Source organism: Oncorhynchus keta, chromosome 35 (assembly GCF_023373465.1).
Source record: "Oncorhynchus keta strain PuntledgeMale-10-30-2019 chromosome 35, Oket_V2, whole genome shotgun sequence".
Lineage (NCBI taxonomy): Eukaryota > Metazoa > Chordata > Actinopteri > Salmoniformes > Salmonidae > Oncorhynchus > Oncorhynchus keta.
In genome coordinates, this window is record NC_068455.1 from 81,435,343 (window position 1) to 81,453,725 (window position 18,383).

At 51.1% G+C, this 18,383-nt stretch overlaps 1 protein-coding gene and 2 long non-coding RNA genes across 27 annotated transcripts; 2 read left to right on the forward strand and 1 right to left on the reverse strand.

The window, feature by feature from the left end:
• The first annotated feature begins 421 nt into the window (after positions 1–421).
• Positions 422–18,383, forward strand: LOC127916366 (arfaptin-1-like). 24 transcript variants are annotated; one of them, XR_008094698.1, is made up of 10 exons: positions 425–601; positions 2,460–2,555; positions 4,734–4,773; positions 6,387–6,493; positions 8,133–8,354; positions 14,779–14,936; positions 15,551–15,725; positions 16,955–17,334; positions 17,404–17,452; positions 17,542–17,581. XR_008094698.1 is itself a non-coding variant. In XM_052498020.1 (8 exons), the coding sequence occupies exons 2-8, from the start codon at positions 2,469–2,471 to the stop codon at positions 17,120–17,122; spliced, it is 954 nt and encodes a 317-aa protein (XP_052353980.1). In that variant the 5' UTR covers positions 422–601; positions 2,464–2,468; the 3' UTR covers positions 17,123–17,387. The 24 variants fall into 24 exon arrangements, 3 of the variants coding, with proteins under 3 accessions (XP_052353980.1, XP_052353979.1, XP_052353978.1); XR_008094702.1 differs by lacking the exon at positions 17,542–17,581 and adding an exon at positions 17,924–18,383 and having other exon boundaries at positions 16,955–17,472; XR_008094700.1 differs by lacking the exon at positions 17,542–17,581 and adding an exon at positions 17,826–18,383 and having other exon boundaries at positions 16,955–17,423.
• LOC127916368 (uncharacterized) lies at positions 4,784–5,661 on the forward strand. Its single transcript, XR_008094716.1, has 3 exons — positions 4,784–5,113; positions 5,164–5,513; positions 5,564–5,661. It is a non-coding gene; the product is annotated as an uncharacterized LOC127916368 (long non-coding RNA).
• Positions 15,757–16,948, reverse strand: LOC127916367 (uncharacterized). 2 transcript variants are annotated; one of them, XR_008094715.1, is made up of 3 exons: positions 16,658–16,948; positions 16,566–16,612; positions 15,757–16,471 (listed from the first exon to the last, which is right to left on the reverse strand). It is a non-coding gene; the product is annotated as an uncharacterized LOC127916367 (long non-coding RNA). The 2 variants fall into 2 exon arrangements; XR_008094714.1 differs by having other exon boundaries at positions 15,757–16,518.

Sequence of the window (18,383 nt, forward strand, 5' to 3'; positions counted from 1 at the left end):
TTCTATTCATTTAATCGTATTTGAGAGACGAAATCCAGATACTTTTAGATCAACTGGGCCCTGGTGAACCTTTGGGTTCACATTGATGATGATTTAAAAAATAAAAAGAAGAAGAAATGTAGTCTCAGATTATTCAGGAAAAAAAACGTCCCTTGACGCTTCTCCTACATTGTGGCTACGCACAGATTCCCACTAGATAGCACAGCCACAGAGTACAAATTTGGCGATAGTAATAATTATAGAAAACAAAACTTAGTTTTTTAAAATCTTAATTTAAGTTTAGGATTAGCCATAAAGTTGTCAGTGTGGTTAAGGTTCGATTTAAAATCACATTCTAAGAAGATCAATTCTAGAAACAGTCGGTTTGTTAATGACTTTGTGGCTGTGTTAACTAGTTACGACCTTACGCACAGCAAGGTAGAAATACTTCCGGGATTTGAATGTAGTTTTGATATTTTGTTTTACATTTCCGGTTTTCCGAAAAGTTCCAATTGTACTTTTGTCACAAAGTCTCTAATAGTTTCCTGGCGCAGTTTGACATTGATCTAGAGATTAAATCCAAAGAAAACGGACGAAGAAATACATCTGAAAGAAATAGAAGGTAAAACTTTGCAAACTTTTCTGGTCGTTGTTTACGTTTTGTTCGCCAGGAGACATTCATAACTAACAACGAGTAAGTAGCCGACAAGTTGTACTTTAAACAGGCCTAACTTATACTTCTAATCGCGGAAACAGCGGATGTTGTATAGAGAAATGGATTGCGAATGATTTCTAATTGATATCTAACTATCTGTCCGTCGTGTGACTAGTAGTCAGATGAGAGGAAGACAACGAAACCTCTCACTGCCCTGGCCAACTTGTTGTATAATATGAATGGCCCGTAACCATGTGTGTTGTGAATGTTTATTGGGGGGCTATTTGCAATGGGCCAAGCTTATTATACTAGAATTATATACATTTTATCCGGTTGTTATACAAATGATTTACGAGACAACTATTCTGTCATTGAATGACAACAACAGTAACGTTACTAGTTTACGTGTGTGTTTGTAGTGTTGGTGAATAACCGCAGGTGGCAGTGTATGCTAACCAAACCAGACCGACCCTGTGGTAGTTGGACAGCTGGAGGGGAGAGTAGGACGGCTCAGTCAGAGAGGAGGAGGAGGAGGAGAGTAAAGCTCAGTCAGAGAGGAGGAGGAGGAGGAGGAGGAGAAGAGTAAAGCTCAGTCAGAGAGGAGGAGGAGGAGGAGGGTAAAGCTCAGTCAGAGAGGAGGAGGAGGAGAGTAAAGCTCAGTCAGAGAGGAGGAGGAGGAGGAGAGTAAAGCTCAGTCAGAGAGGAGGAGGAGAAGAGTAAAGCTCAGTCAGAGAGGAGGAGGAGGAGAAGAGTAAAGCTCAGTCAGAGAGGAGGAGGAGGAGAGTAAAGCTCAGTCAGAGAGGAGGAGGAGGAGGAGTAAAGCTCAGTCAGAGAGGAGGAGGAGGAGAGTAAAGCTCAGTCAGAGAGGAGGAGGAGGAGGAGGAGGAGGAGGAGAGTAAAGCTCAGTCAGAGAGGAGGAGGAGGAGAGTAAAGCTCAGTCAGAGAGGAGGAGGAGGAGAGTAAAGCTCAGTCAGAGAGGAGGAGGAGGAGGAGAGTAAAGCTCAGTCAGAGAGGAGGAGGAGGAGAGTAAAGCTCAGTCAGAGAGGAGGAGGAGGAGGAGAGTAAAGCTCAGTCAGAGAGGAGGAGGAGGAGGAGGAGAGTAAAGCTCAGTCAGAGAGGAGGAGGAGGAGAGTAAAGCTCAGTCAGAGAGGAGGAGGAGGAGGAGGAGAGTAAAGCTCAGTCAGAGAGGAGGAGGAGGAGAGTAAAGCTCAGTCAGAGAGGAGGAGGAGGAGAGTAAAGCTCAGTCAGAGAGGAGGAGGAGGAGGAGGAGGAGAGTAAAGCTCAGTCAGAGAGGAGGAGGAGGAGGAGGAGGAGGAGGAGAGTAAAGCTCAGTCAGAGAGGAGGAGGAGGAGGAGGAGGAGAGTAAAGCTCAGTCAGAGAGGAGGAGGAGGAGAGTAAAGCTCAGTCAGAGAGGAGGAGGAGGAGGAGGAGAGTAAAGCTCAGTCAGAGAGGAGGAGGAGGAGGAGAGTAAAGCTCAGTCAGAGAGGAGGAGGAGGAGGAGGAGGAGGAGGAGGAGGAGAGTAAAGCTCAGTCAGAGAGGAGGAGGAGGAGGAGGAGGAGAGTAAAGCTCAGTCAGAGAGGAGGAGGAGGAGGAGAGTAAAGCTCAGTCAGAGAGGAGGAGGAGGAGGAGGAGGAGAGTAAAGCTCAGTCAGAGAGGAGGAGGAGGAGAGGGTTAATGCTCAGTCAGAGAGGAGGAGAGGAGGGGCACGGCACTCAAAAGGAAGTGTTCAGCTCAAAATGAAAGGAAGTAGAATCTAATATTTATATTTCCATGTTTCAACTTCTCTGGGTTTGACTGTCTATAAAATGTGTATTCTGTACAAAGAAAGGAAGGATGATGGTGGAGGGGGAGAACCAGAGAGGGGAGACCCTCATACCCAGCGAGGGAGAGGGGTCTGGTGGACAGGAGGCCATCCACATGGTAAGAACTACTACGTATCCAGGACACTACTGAGTGTTGATGATAATATGTTTGGGACAAGAAGAGGACATATAAAAACGTCATTCTGTGATTTTGAAAAAAAAAAAAAAAAAAAACACAGAGTCTCTCTATGGTCTCCTCTGGATATTCTTCCAGAATCAATTTGGGTAAATAGAAAAAGATTTAAAAGTGACCATTGGAGAGGTTTCCAGATCCCGGAGTCTACTTTTAACAATATGAACAATGTGTTTATGTTGTTAAATATAGTATGTAATATTATTATAACACTGCATCATGTCAAGGATATCAGTATTTAGTGCCTATCAGCTTCATACTATGTAGAACGGATGAGTAACAGCACTGGTTCATTCAGCCACGGTTCTGATCAGTGTATTTATGAGATAAGAGTACCATTGTCCAGCGATTTTGTCCAGTGATTTGTCAGGTAAAGGGTGTGGCACAATGATGTCATCAACAGGTGACTCACCTGTGGCACTGAAGTAGCAAACGCACACACACACCTCCCTGTCTCTCTGTCTGCTAACCTCCCTGTCTCTCTGTCTGCTAACCTCCCTGTCTCTCTGTCTGCTAACCTCCCTGTCTCTCTGTCTGCTAACCTCCCAGTCTCTCTGTCTGCTAAACCTCCCAGTCTCTCTGTCTGCTAAACCTCCCAGTCTCTCTGTCTGCTAAACCTCCCAGTCTCTCTGTCTGCTAAACCTCTCTGTCTGCTAAACCTCCCCGTCTCTCTGTCTGCTAACCTCCCTGTCTCTCTGTCTGCTAAACCTCCCCGTCTCTCTGTCTGCTAACCTCCCAGTCTCTCTGTCTGCTAAACCTCTCTGTCTGCTAACCTCCCAGTCTCTCTGTCTGCTAAACCTCCCAGTCTCTCTGTCTGCTAACCTCCCTGTCTCTCTGTCTGCTAACCTCCCCGTCTCTCTGTCTGCTAACCTCCCAGTCTCTCTGTCTGCTAACCTCCCTGTCTCTCTGTCTGCTAAACCTCCCAGTCTCTCTGTCTGCTAAACCTCCCTGTCTCTCTGTCTGCTAAACCTCCCAGTCTCTCTGTCTGCTAACCTCCCTGTCTCTCTGTCTGCTAAACCTCCCAGTCTCTCTGTCTGCTAAACCTCCCCGTCTCTCTGTCTGCTAAACCTCCCAGTCTCTCTGTCTGCTAACCTCCCAGTCTCTCTGTCTGCTAAACCTCCCCGTCTCTCTGTCTGCTAACCTCCCAGTCTCTCTGTCTGCTAAACCTCCCTGTCTCTCTGTCTGCTAACCTCCCTGTCTCTCTGTCTGCTAACCTCCCTGTCTCTCTGTCTGCTAAACCTCCCTGTCTCTCTGTCTGCTAAACCTCCCAGTCTCTCTGTCTGCTAAACCTCCCAGTCTCTCTGTCTGCTAAACCTCCCAGTCTCTCTGTCTGCTAACCTCCCTGTCTCTCTGTCTGCTAAACCTCTCTGTCTGCTAACCTCCCAGTCTCTCTGTCTGCTAACCTTCCAGTCTCTGTCTGCTAAACCTCTCTGTCTGCTAACCTCCCCGTCTCTCTGTCTGCTAAACCTCCCTGTCTCTCTGTCTGCTAACCTCCCAGTCTCTCTGTCTGCTAAACCTCCCTGTCTCTCTGTCTGCTAACCTCCCTGTCTCTCTTTCTGGTAACCTCCCTGTCTCTCTGTCTGCTAAACCTCCCTGTCTCTCTGTCTGCTAACCTCCCTGTCTCTCTGTCTGCTAAACCTCCCTGTCTCTCTGTCTGCTAAACCTCCCAGTCTCTCTGTCTGCTAACCTCCCAGTCTCTCTGTCTGCTAACCTCCCCGTCTCTCTGTCTGCTAACCTCCCCGTCTCTCTGTCTGCTAACCTCCCTGTCTCTCTGTCTGCTAAACCTCCCCGTCTCTCTGTCTGCTAAACCTCCCAGTCTCTCTGTCTGCTAAATCTCTCTGTTTTGTCTTTCTTCTTTTTGCTTACACACACACACACACACACACACACACACACACACACACACACACACACACACACACACACACACACACACACACACACACACACACACACACACACACACACACACACACAGCAGTGTTTGTCCAAGGTGACGTTACTGTGTGCAGCAGGTAGAGGTGACTCAGTGTGTCCGGACTGTAAGGTGACTCAGCACAGGTGTTCTATTCTTTCATTCTGTCTGTTTTCACTTCCTACCAGAAGGAGTCCGTTGTCGAGGACAACACAGAACCCGATGAGGGTAAGGCAGCAATAAAATCAATGAATCACCCTCTCACCCCTGACCTCTCACCCCAGACCCTATAGCAGTTGTCCCAAACTAGTGGCCCGTGGGCTGAATTTGGCACTCTTTAATTTGGACCCCCGGGTTTTCTAAGCAAAAATAATAATAATAATACTCTTCTTTTTTTTCTTTTTTTTGTTTTTTTAAATATAAGACTAAAAATCTAATTTTATTTGTCACATGATTGGTAAACAACAGGTGTGGTCTAACAGTGAAATGCTGACTTATGGGTCCTTGGTAAACAACAGGTGTGGACTAACAGTGAAATGCTGACTTATGGGTCCTTGGTAAACAACAGGTGTAGACTAACAGTGAAATGCTGACTTATGGGTCCTTGGTAAACAACAGGTGTGGACTAACAGTGAAATGCTGACTTATGGGTCCTTGGTAAACAACAGGTGTGGACTAACAGTGAAATGCTGACTTATGGGTCCTTGGTAAACAACAGGTGTGGACTAACAGTGAAATGCTGACTTATGGGTCCTTGGTAAACAACAGGTGTGGTCTAACAGTGAAATGCTGACTTATGGGTCCTTGGTAAACAACAGGTGTAGACTAACAGTGAAATGCTGACTTATGGGTCCTTGGTAAACAACAGGTGTGGACTAACAGTGAAATGCTGACTTATGGGTCCTTGGTAAACAACAGGTGTGGACTAACAGTGAAATGCTGACTTATGGGTCCTTGGTAAACAACAGGTGTAGACTAACAGTGAAATGCTGACTTATGGGTCCTTGGTAAACAACAGGTGTGGACTAACAGTGAAATGCTGACTTATGGGTCCTTGGTAAACAACAGGTGTGGACTAACAGTGAAATGCTGACTTATGGGTCCTTGGTAAACAACATGTGTAGACTAACAGTGAAATGCTGACTTATGGGTCCTTGGTAAACAACAGGTGTGGTCTAACAGTGAAATGCTGACTTATGGGTCCTTCCCAACAATGCAGAAAATGGAGAAATAATAGAAAAGTAAAACAGTAATAATGAATCCACAAAGAGTAACGATAACTTGGCTATATAAAATATACTATACTACTACTAATACTAATATACTACTACTACTACTACTAATATACTACTACTACTACTACTACTACTAATACTAATATACTACTACTACTACTACTAATACACTATACTACTACTACTACTACTACTACTAATACACTATACTACTACTACTACTAATACACTATACTACTACTACTACTACTACTAATATACTACTACTACTACTACTACTAATACACTATACTACTACTACTACTACTAATACACTATACTACTACTACTACTACTACTAATACACTATACTACTACTACTACTAAGATACTATACTACTACTAATACTAATATACTATACTACTACTAATACTAAGATACTATACTACTACTAATACTAATATACTATACTCTATACAACAGCAAATCAGCTCCAAGTGATTTTTAATTTTGGTCTGTTCAAAAGTCTTCCCACGCATTCCAGAGATATGTGATGGTAAACAAATGTACGTTTTTAAATTCTGTTTTCGTCTAATATTATATCTGTTTGGGTCTCTACCATCTAGGTTCACGGAAGCCAACCACAGGACCAGTGGTTGTCACGGGAAACCAGAAAATGCCCGCCATCGAGAAACTGGAACAGGTTCGCAAATGGAGCATCACTACTTATAAGGTGAGAGGGGGTGAAAGAGAGAGGGAGGTGGAAGGAAAGGGAGGGGGAGGGGTGAAAGAGGGAGGAGGGAGGGAGGAGGGAGAGAAGGAGGAGGGAGGGGGGTGAAAGAGAGAGGGTGGTGGGAAGGAAAGGGAGGGGGAGGGGTGAAAGAGAGAGGGGGAGGGAGGAGGGAGAGAGGGAGGAGGGAGGGGGGGGGTGAAAGAGAGAGGGGGAGGGAGAGAGGGAGGAGGGAGGGGGTGAAAGAGAGAGGGAGGTGGGAAGGAAAGAGGGGGGAGGGGTGAAAGAGGGAGGAGGGAGGGGGTGAAAGAGAGAGGGAGGTGGGAAGGAAAGGGAGGGGGAGGGGTGAAAGAGAGAGGGGGAGAGGGAGGAGGGAGGGGGGGTGAAAGAGAGGGAGGTGGGAAGGAAAGAGAGGGAGGTGGGAAGGAAAGGGAGGGAGGGGTGAAAGAGAGGGAGGTGGGAAGGAAAGGGAGGGAGGGGTGAAAGAGAGAGGGAGGTGGGAAGGAAAGGGAGGGGGAGGGGTGAAAGAGAGGGGGAGGGGGTGAAAGAGAGAGGGAGGTGGGGAGGGGGAGGGGTGAAAGAGAGGGGGAGGGGGTGAAAGAGAGAGGGAGGTGGGAAGGAAAGGGAGGGAGGGGTGAAAGAGAGAGGGAGGTGGGAAGGAAAGGGAGGGGGAGGGGTGAAAGAGAGAGGGGAAGGGAGAGGGAGGAGGGAGGGGGGTGAAAGAGAGAGGGAGGTGGGAAGGAAAGAGGGGGAGGGGTGAAAGAGGGAGGAGGGAGGGGGGTGAAAGAGAGAGGGAGGTGGGAAGGAAAGGGAGGGGGTGAAAGAGAGGGAGGTGGGAAGGAAAGGGAGGGGGAAAGAGAGATGAGGGATGGAGAGAGGGGGAGGGAGGAAAGGGAGAGAGGGAGGAGGGGGGGGTGAAAGAGAGAGGGAGGTGGGAAGGAAAGGGAGGGGCGAAAGAGAGATGAGGGAGAGAGGGAGGAGGGAGGGGGTGAAAGAGAGAGGGAGGTGGGAAGGAAAGGGAGGGGCGAAAGAGAGATGAGGGAGGAGGGAAAGGGAGGGGGTGAAAGAGAGAGGGAGGGGGAGGAGGGGGAGGGGTGAAAGAGAGAGGGAGGGGGGAGGAGAGGAATTGGGAGAGGAGAGAGATGAGGGAGAGGGGTGGAGAGAGGGTGGGAGAGATGAGGGAGAGGGGTGGAGAGATGAGGGAGAGGGGTGGAGAGAGGGTGGGAGAGGGGTGGAGAGATGAGGGAGAGGGGTGGAGAGGAGTGGAGAGAGGGTGGGAGAGATGGGAGAGGGAGGGGTGAAAGAGAGAGGGAGGGGGAGGAGAGGAATTGGGAGAGGGGAAAGGGAGGAGAGAGAGAGAGATGAGGGGTGGAGAGAGGGTGGGAGAGATGAGGGAGAGGGGTGGAGAGGGTGGGAGAGATGAGGGAGAGGGGTGGAGAGAGGGAGGGAGAGATGAGGGGAAGAGCAAGTTACTCTTCTAGAAACTCCTTTCTCTGCTTGTCCTGCATGTCACATCTCTCTCTCTCTCTTACTCTCCTCCCTCACTCTCCATTCCTTACTCCCCCTTCTGCCCTTCCCTCCTCCCTCACTCTCCATTCCTTACTCCCCCTTCTGCCCTTCCCCCCTCTCCCCTCCTCCCCAGTGTACTAAGCAGGTTCTGTCAGAGAAGATGGGTCGTGGATCCCGTACGGTCGACCCAGAACTCGAGGCCCGCATCGACATTCTCCGTGACGACCGCCGCCGTTATGATCACGTGACCTGCCTGGCCCAGACACTCGCCACGCAGCTCGCCCAGGTCACACAGACGCAAAGGACTCTGGGCGATGCCTTCACCGAGCTCAGCCTCAAAACGCCGCCACTACACGTGAGAGATTTTAATACATTTTATTTTGAAAGAACATTCCTCTAGTTTGGGGACCAGTCCTATAGTTGGGGGACCGGTCCTATAGTTGGGGGACCAGTCCTATAGTTGGGGGACCAGTCCTATAGTTTGGGGACCAGTCCTATAGTTTGGGGACCAGTCCTATAGTTTGGGGACCAGTCCTATAGTTTGGGGACCAGTCCTATAGTTTGGGGACCAGTCCTATAGTTTGGGTACCAGTCCTATAGTTGGGGGACCAGTCCTATAGTTGGGGGACCAGTCCTATAGTTTGGGTACCAGTCCTATAGTTTGGGTACCAGTCCTATAGTTTGGGTACCAGTCCTATAGTTTGGGTACCAGTCCTATAGTTGGGGGACCAGTCCTATAGTTTGGGGACCAGTCCTATAGTTTGGGGACCAGTCCTATAGTTTGGGGACCAGTCCTATAGTTTGGGGACCAGTCCTATAGTTTGGGGACCAGTCCTATAGTCTGGGTACCAGTCCTATAGTTGGGGGACCAGTCCTATAGTTGGGGGACCAGTCCTATAGTTTGGGGACCAGTCCTATAGTTTGGGTACCAGTCCTATAGTTTGGGTACCAGTCCTATAGTTGGGGGACCAGTCCTATAGTTTGGGGACCAGTCCTATAGTTTGGGTACCAGTCCTATAGTTTGGGTACCAGTCCTATAGTTTGGGTACCAGTCCTATAGTTGGGGGACCGGTCCTATAGTTGGGGACCGGTCCTATAGTTTGGGTACCGGTCCTATAGTTTGGGGACCAGTCCTATAGTTTGGGGACCAGTCCTATAGTTTGGGGACCGGTCCTATAGTTTGGGGACCAGTCCTATAGTTTGGGGACCAGTCCTATAGTTTGGGGACCAGTCCTATAGTTGGGGGACCAGTCCTATAGTTTGGGGACCAGTCCTATAGTTGGGGGACCAGTCCTATAGTTTGGGGACCAGTCCTATAGTTTGGGTACCAGTCCTATAGTTTGGGTACCAGTCCTATAGTTTGGGTACCAGTCCTATAGTTGGGGGACCAGTCCTATAGTTGGGGGACCAGTCCTATAGTTTGGGGACCAGTCCTATAGTTTGGGGACCAGTCCTATAGTTTGGGTACCAGTCCTCTAGTTGGGGGACCAGTCCTCTAGCCTGGGTACCAGTCCTCTAGCCTGGGTACCAGTCCTCTAGCCTGGGTACCAGTCCTCTAGCGTGGGTACCAGTCCTCTAGCCTGGGTACCAGTCCTCTAGCCTGGGTACCAGTCCTCTAGCGTGGGTACCAGTCCTCTAGCCTGGGTACCAGTCCTCTAGCCTGGGTACCAGTCCTCTAGCCTGGGTACCAGTCCTCTAGCGTGGGTACCAGTCCTCTAGCGTGGGTACCAGTCCTCTAGCGTGGGTACCAGTCCTCTAGCGTGGGTACCAGTCCTCTAGTCTGGGTACCAGTCCTCTAGTCTGGGTACCAGTCCTCTAGTCTGGGTACCAGTCCTCTAGTCTGGGTTCCAGTCCTCTAGTCTGGGTTCCAGTCCTCTAGTCTGGGTACCAGTCCTCTAGTCTGGGTTCCAGTCCTCTAGTCTGGGTTCCAGTCCTCTAGTCTGGGTACCAGTCCTCTAGTCTGGGTACCAGTCCTCTAGTCTGGGTTCCAGTCCTCTAGTCTGGGTTCCAGTCCTCTAGTCTGGGTACCAGTCCTCTAGCCTGGGTACCAGTCCTCTAGTCTGGGGATCAGTCCTCTAGCCTGGGTACCAGTCCTCTAGCCTGGGTACCAGTCCTCTAGTCTGGGTACCAGTCCTCTAGTCTGGGTTCCAGTCCTCTAGTCTGGGTACCAGTCCTCTAGTCTGGGTACCAGTCCTCTAGCCTGGGTACCAGTCCTCTAGTCTGGGGATCAGTCCTCTAGTTTGGGTGCCAGTCCTCTAGTTTGGGCACCAGTCTGGGCACCAGTCTGTTTAGATACCAGTCCTATAGCCTGGGCACCAGTCCTCTAGTCTGGGTGCCAGTCCTCTAGTCTGGGTGCCAGTCCTCTAGTCTGGGTGCCAGTCCTCTAGCCTGGGTACCAGTCCTCTAGCCTGGGTACCAGTCCTCTAGCCTGGGTACCAGTCCTCTAGCCTGGGTACCAGTCCTCTAGCCTGGGTACCAGTCCTCTAGCCTGGGTACCAGTCCTCTAGCGTGGGTACCAGTCCTCTAGCCTGGGTACCAGTCCTCTAGCGTGGGTACCAGTCCTCTAGCGTGGGTACCAGTCCTCTAGCCTGGGTACCAGTCCTCTAGCCTAGGTACCAGTCCTCTAGCCTGGGTACCAGTCCTCTAGCCTGGGTACCAGTCCTCTAGCCTGGGTACCAGTCCTCTTGTCTGGGTTCCAGTCCTCTAGTCTGGGTTCCAGGCCTCTAGCCTGGGTACCAGTCCTCTAGTCTGGGTACCAGTCCTCTAGCCTGGGTACCAGTCCTCTAGTCTGGGGATCAGTCCTCTAGTTTGGGTGCCAGTCCTCTAGTTTGAGCACCAGTCTGTTTAGATACCAGTCCTATAGCCTGGGCACCAGTCCTCTAGTCTGGGTGCCAGTCCTCTAGTCTGGGTGCCAGTCCTCTAGTCTGGGTACCAGTCTGTTTAGATACCAGTCCTCTAGCCTGGGTACCAGTCCTCTAGCGTGGGTACCAGTCCTCTAGCCTGGGTACCAGTCCTCTAGCGTGGGTACCAGTCCTCTAGCCTGGGTACCAGTCCTCTAGCCTGGGTACCAGTCCTCTAGCCTGGGCACCAGTCCCCTAGTCTGGGCAGTCCTCTAGCCTGGGTACCAGTCCTCTAGCCTGGGTACCAGTCCTCTAGTCTGGGTACCAGTCTGTTTAGATACCAGTCCTCTAGCCTGGGTACCAGTCCCCTAGCCTGGGTACCAGTCCCCTAGTCTGGGTACCAGTCCCCTAGTCTGGGTACCAGTCCCCTAGTCTGGGTACCAGTCTGTTTAGATACCAGTCCTCTAGCGTGGGTACCAGTCCTCTAGCCTGGGTTCCAGTCCTCTAGCCTGGGTAACAGTCCTCTAGCCTGGGTAACAGTCCTCTAGCCTGGGTAACAGTCCTCTAGCCTGGGAACCAGTCCTCTAGCCTGGGTACCAGTCCTCTAGCCTGGGAACCAGTCCTCTAGCCTGGGTACCAGTCCTCTAGCCTGGGAACCAGTCCTCTAGCCTGGGAACCAGTCCTCTAGCCTGGGAACCAGTCCTCTAGCCTGGGTACCAGTCCTCTAGTCTGGGTACCAGTCCTCTAGTCTGGGTACCAGTCCTCTAGTCTGGGTACCAGTCCCCTAGTCTGGGTACCAGTCCCCTAGTCTGGGTACCAGTCCCCTAGCCTGGATACCAGTCCCCTAGCCTGGGTACCAGTCCCCTAGCCTGGGTACCAGTCCCCTAGCGTGAGGAAACCAGTCCTCTAGACTGGGTACCAGTCCCCTAGTCTGGGTACCAGTCCCCTAGTCTGGGTACCAGTCTGTTTAGATACCAGTCCTCTGGCCTGGGCACCAGTCCTCTGGCCTGGGCACCAGTCCTCTAGCCTGGGTACCAGTCCTCTAGCCTGGGTACCAGTCTGTTTAGATACCAGTCCTCTAGCCTGGGTACCAGTCCTCTAGCGTGGGTACCAGTCCTCTAGCGTGGGTACCAGTCTGTTTAGATACCAGTCCTCTAGCCTGGGCACCAGTCCTCTAGCGTGGGTACCATTCCTCTAGCGTGGGTACCATTCCTCTAGCGTGGGCACCAGTCCTCTAGCGTGGGTACCATTCCTCTAGCCTGGGCACCAGTCCTGTAGCCTGGGCACCAGTCCTATAGCCTGGGCACCAGTCCTCTAGCCTGGGCACCAGTCCTCTAGTCTGGGTGCCAGTCCTCTAGTCTGGGTGCCAGTCCTCTAGTTTGGGTACCAGTCTGTTTAGATACCAGTCCTCTAGCCTGGGTACCAGTCCTCTAGCCTGGGCACCAGTCCTCTAGCCTGGGCACCAGTCCTCTAGCCTGGGCACCAGTCCTCTAGCCTTGGTACCAGTCCTCTAGCCTTGGTACCAGTCCTCTAGCCTTGGTACCAGTCCTCTAGCCTTGGTACCAGTCCTCTAGCCTGGGTACCAGTCCTCTAGCCTGGGTACCAGTCCTCTAGCCTTGGTACCAGTCCTCTAGCCTTGGTACCAGTCCTCTTGCCTGGGTACCAGTCCTCTTGCCTGGGTACCAGTCCTCTAGCCTTGGTACCAGTCCTCTAGCCTTGGTACCAGTCCTCTAGCCTTGGTACCAGTCCTCTAGCCTTGGTACCAGTCCTCTAGCCTTGGTACCAGTCCTCTAGCCTTGGTACCAGTCCTCTTGCCTGGGTACCAGTCCTCTAGCCTTGGTACCAGTCCTCTAGCCTTGGTACCAGTCCTCTAGCCTGGGTACCAGTCTGTTTAGATACCAGTCCTCTAGCCTGGGTACCAGTCTGTTTAGATACCAGTCCTCTAGCCTGGGTACCAGTCCTCTAGCGTGGGTACCAGTCCTCTAGCGTGGGTACCAGTCCTCTAGCCTGGGTACCAGTCTGTTTAGATACCAGTCCTCTAGCCTGGGCACCAGTCCTCTAGCCTGGGCACCAGTCCTCTAGCGTGGGTACCATTCCTCTAGCGTGGGTACCATTCCTCTAGCGTGGGCACCAGTCCTCTAGCCTGGGCACCAGTCCTCTAGCCTGGGCACCAGTCCTCTAGCCTGGGCACCAGTCCTCTAGTCTGGGTGCCAGTCCTCTAGTTTGGGTACCAGTCTGTTTAGATACCAGTCCTCTAGCCTGGGCACCAGTCCTCTAGCCTGGGCACCAGTCCTCTAGCCTTGGTACCAGTCCTCTAGCCTTGGTACCAGTCCTCTAGCCTTGGTACCAGTCCTCTAGCTTTGGTACCAGTCCTCTAGCTTTGGTACCAGTCCTCTAGCCTTGGTACCAGTCCTCTTGCCTGGGTACCAGTCCTCTAGCCTTGGTACCAGTCCTCTAGCCTTGGTACCAGTCCTCTAGCCTGGGTACCAGTCCTCTAGCCTTGGTACCAGTCCTCTAGCCTTGGTACCAGTCCTCTTTCCTTGGTACCAGTCCTCTAGCCTTGGTACCAGTCCTCTAGCCTTGGTACCAGTCCTCTAGCCTTGGTACCAGTCCTCTAGCCTTGGTACCAGTCCTCTAGCCTTGGTACCAGTCCTCTAGCCTTGGTACCAGTCCTCTAGCCTTGGTACCAGTCCTCTAGCCTGGGTACCAGTCCTCTAGCCTGGGTACCAGTCCTCTAGCCTTGGGTACCAGTCCTCTAGCCTTGGTACCAGTCCTCTAGCCTTGGTACCAGTCCTCTAGCCTTGGTACCAGTCCTCTAGCCTTGGTACCAGTCCTCTAGCCTGGGTACCAGTCCTCTAGCCTTGGTACCAGTCCTCTAGCCTTGGTACCAGTCCTCTAGCCTGGGTACCAGTCCTCTAGCCTTGGTACCAGTCCTCTAGCCTTGGTACCAGTCCTCTAGCCTTGGTACCAGTCCTCTAGCCTTGGTACCAGTCCTCTAGCCAATCAAATCAAACGATTAGTCACATGCGCCAAATATAACCGGTGTAGACCTTACAGTGAAATGCTACAAGCCCTTAACCATCAATGCTAAATAAAAACAATACAAAATAAAAAAAAAGTCCAGGTGGACTGGGGACAGCAAGTGTCATCAGGCCAGGTAGTCCTGAGGTATGGTCCTCTAGTCTGGGTATGGTCCTAGGGCTCAGGTCTTCTGAGAGAGAAAGAGGAGGAGTCATCAGACCAGGTCGTCCTATGGTCCTCTAGTCTGGGTATGGTCCTAGGGCTCAGGTCTTCTGAGAGAGAAAGAGGAGGAGTCATCAGACCAGGTCGTCCTATGGTCCTCTAGTCTGGGTATGGTCCTAGGGCTCAGGTCTTCTGAGAGAGAAAGAGGAGGAGTCATCAGACCAGGTCGTCCTATGGTCCTCTAGTCTGGGTATGGTCCTAGGGCTCAGGTCTTCTGAGAGAGAAGGAGGAGTCATCAGAGGAGGTCAGTATGGGTATGGTCCTAGGGCCAGGTCTTCTGAGAGAGAAAGAGGAGGAGTCATCAGACCAGGTCGTCCTATGGTCCTCTAGTCTGGGTATGGTCCTAGGGCTCAGGTCTTCTGAGAGAGAAAGAGGAGGAGTCATCAGACCAGGTCGTCCTATGGTCCTCTAGTATGGGTATGGTGCTAGGGCTCAGGTCTTCTGACAAAGAGAGAGAAAGAAAGAGAGAATTAGAGAGAGCATACTTCAATTCACAAGGGGTACCGGTACTGAGTCAGTGTGCGGGGGTACCGGCCAGTCGAGGTAATCTGTAGATGGGGGTGAAGTGACCAGCACCATCCTCATTTGCTTTTATTTTTGGTTTAATTCTAATTTCTGGATAAGGCTTCAAATACAGACTTTTTTTTGTGTGCAAATGTCCTCTCAAATCCTCTTGTTCTGGTCTGCATTTCTCAGGTAGAGTTTGGTCTGAACGGGGACACCCAGCGGTTCCTGTCGAAGAGCGGAGAGGTCATGGTGTCAGCTATGAACTCTTTCACCTCCGATATGAACACGCTGGTTAACAAAACTATAGAGGACACCATGGTTAACGTGAAACACTACGAGACAGCCAGGTAACACACACACACACACGCACGCACACACGCACACACGCACACGCACGCACACACACACACACACACGCACACACACACACACACACACACAGACACAATGCCGCACGCTCTCACGCACACACACACACACACACAGACACACACACACACACACAGACACACACACACAGCGGAGACGCACACACACACACACACACACACACACACACACACACACACACACACACACACACACACACACACACACACACACACACACACACACACACACACACACACACACAGCGGACGCACACACACACACACACACACACACACACACACACACACACACACACACACACACACACGCACACACACACGCACACACGCACGCACGCACACACACACACACACACACACACACACACACACACACACACACACACACACACACACACACACACACACACACACACACACACACACACACACACACACACACACACACACACACACACACACACAGAGAGACCAGGCAACACAGCAACCTTTGTGTCATCTCGCTAGGCCAGCGACCATTTTGGCTCGAGGGCCACATCAGGATGTAAACATTGGCCAATGTCTTACAGGATAGAATATGATGCGTACCGTTGTGACCTGGAGGACTTGAACCTGGGACCTCGAGACACCGCCACCCTCCCCAAACTAGAGCAGGCCCAGAGAACCTTCCAGAACCAGAGAGAGAAGTATGAGAAGAGCCGAAACGATCTGTCAGTCAAACTCAAACTACTGGAGGAGAATAAGGTAAGGAGACGATGTAAGGAGACGATGTAAGGAGACGATGTAAGGAGACGATGTAAGGAGACGGGGTCAAATAGGGGGTGCATTTATGACCAGGGATCACTTCCTACCGAGTCACCCTCAGAGAGTGGGGTCATGACCAGGGATCACTTCCTACCGAGTCACCCTCAGAGAGTGGGGTCATGACCAGGGATCACTTCCTACCGAGTCACCCTCAGAGAGTGGGGTCATGACCTGAGATCACTTCCTACTGAGTCACCCTCAGAGAGTGGGGTCGTGACCTGAGATCACTTCCTACCGAGTCACCCTCAGAGAGTGGGGTCATGACCAGGGATCACTTCCTACCGAGTCACCCTCAGAGAGTGGGGTCGTGACCAGGGATCACTTCCTACCGAGTCACCCTCAGAGAGTGGGGTCATGACCAGGGATCACTTCCTACCGAGTCACCCTCAGAGAGTGGGGTCGTGACCTGAGATCACTTCCTACTGAGTCACCCTCAGAGAGTGGGGTCGTGACCTGAGATCACTTCCTACCGAGTCACCCTCAGAGAGTCGGGTCATGGCCAGGGATCACTTCCTACCGAGTCACCCTCAGAGAGTGGGGTCATGACCAGGGATCACTTCCTACTGAGTCACCCTCAGAGTGGGGTCGTGACCTGAGATCACTTCCTACCGAGTCACCCTCAGAGAGTGGAGTCGTGACCTGAGATCACTTCCTACCGAGTCACCCTCAGAGAGTGGGGTCGTGACCTGAGATCACTTCCTACTGAGTCACCCTCAGAGAGTGGAGTCGTGACCTGAGATCACTTCCTACTGAGTTACCCTCAGAGAGTGGAGTCGTGACCTGAGATCACTTCCTACCGAGTCACCCTCAGAGAGTGGAGTCGTGACCTGAGATCACTTCCTACCGAGTCACCCTCAGAGTGGGGTCGTGACCTGAGATCACTTCGTACTGAGTCACCCTCAGAGAGTCGGGTCATGGCCAGGGATCACTTCCTACCGAGTCACCCTCAGAGAGTGGGGTCGTGACCTGAGATCACTTCCTACTGAGTCACCCTCAGAGAGTGGGGTCATGGCCAGGGATCAGACATTATTGACAGCCACCCTGGAGGGAGAGGGAGAGGGGGGGGGGGTGGATTTGGATGGAGCATACTCATTCACTCCTCTCCCTCCCTCATTTTCCCACTAATTCCCCCCCTCCCCCCCCCCTCCTCTCCTCTCCCTCCCCTCCAGGTAAAGGTTCTCCAGCATCAGTTGGTATTGTTCCATGGTGCTGTAGCCTCCAACAGCACCTCCAACCACCAGCACCTGGAGCTCAGCCTGCAGCAGGCAAGCACCAAGCTACCCATGCCCGGCACGGAGCCTCCTTCCTGGCTAGAGGAGAGCTCATCACCCCAATAACCATCCACCATGTCTGGGGGCCCATGTAACCTTCCAGTATCTTAATGCAAGTTGGGGCCTCTCAACTGCCACATCTGTGGGACAAAACAGGGGGTATTGTCGACAGGGGGTATTGTCCTATAGAGCCTATAGGTTCTCCTCTTACCCTATAGGTTCTCCTCTTACCCTATAGGTTCTCCTCTTACCCTATAGGTTCTCCTCTTACCCTATAGGTTCTCCTCTTACCCTATAGGTTCTCCTCTTACCCTATAGGTTCTCCTCTTACCCTATATGTCCTATAGGTTCTCCTCTTACCCTATAGGTTCTCCTCTTACCCTATATGTCCTATAGGTTCTCCTCTTACCCTATAGGTTCTCCTCTTACCCTATAGGTTCTCCTCTTACCCTATAGATTCTCATCTTACCCTATATGTCCTATAGGTTCTTATCTTACCCTATAGGTTCTTCTCTTACCCTATAGGTTCTCCTCTTACCCTATAGAACCTATAGGTTATTCTCTTACCCTATAGGTCCTCCTCTTACCCTATAGATCCTATAGGTTCTCTTACCCTATAGGTTCTCCTGTTACCCGATAGATCCTATAGGTTCTCCTCTTACCCTATAGGTTCTCCTCTTACCCTATAGGTTCTCCTCTTACCTATAGCTTCTGATCTTGCCCTATAGAACCTATAGTTTCTCCTCTTACCCTATATCTTACCCTATAGGTTCTCCTCTTACCCTATAGGTTCTCCTCTTACCCTATAGAACCTATAGGTTCTCCTCTTACCCTATAGGTTCTTCTCTTACCCTATAGATCCTATAGGTTCTCCTCTTACCCTATAGGTTCTCCTCTTACCCTATAGAACCTATAGGTTATTCTCTTACCCTATAGAACCTATAGGTTATTCTCTTACCCTATAGCTTCTTCTCTTACCGTATAGATCCTATAGGTTCTCCTCTTACCCTATAGCTTCTTCTCTTACCGTATAGATCCTATAGGTCCTCCTCTTACCCTATATATCCTATAGGTTCTCCTCTTACCCTATAGGTTCTTCTCTTACCCTATAGGTCATATAGGTTCTCCTCTTACCCTATAGCTTCTGATCTTGCCCTATAGAACCTATAGGTTCTCCTCTTACCCTATATCTTACCCTATAGGTTCTCCTCTTACCCTATAGGTTCTCCTCTTACCCTATAGAACCTATAGGTTATTCTCTTACCCTATAGGTTCTCCTCTTACCCGATAGATCCTATAGGTCCTCCTCTTACCCTATAGAACCTAT

Bases quoted from the DNA above. Each gene is read 5' to 3' on its own strand.
- LOC127916366 (XM_052498018.1), top strand. From the start codon at position 2,469: ATGATGGTGGAGGGGGAGAACCAGAGAGGGGAGACCCTCATACCCAGC. The intron at 8,355-14,778 runs GTGAGAGATTTT...TGCATTTCTCAG, and splicing joins TCAAAACGCCGCCACTACAC to GTAGAGTTTGGTCTGAACGG. The intron at 15,726-16,954 runs GTAAGGAGACGA...CCTCCCCTCCAG, and splicing joins AACTACTGGAGGAGAATAAG to GTAAAGGTTCTCCAGCATCA.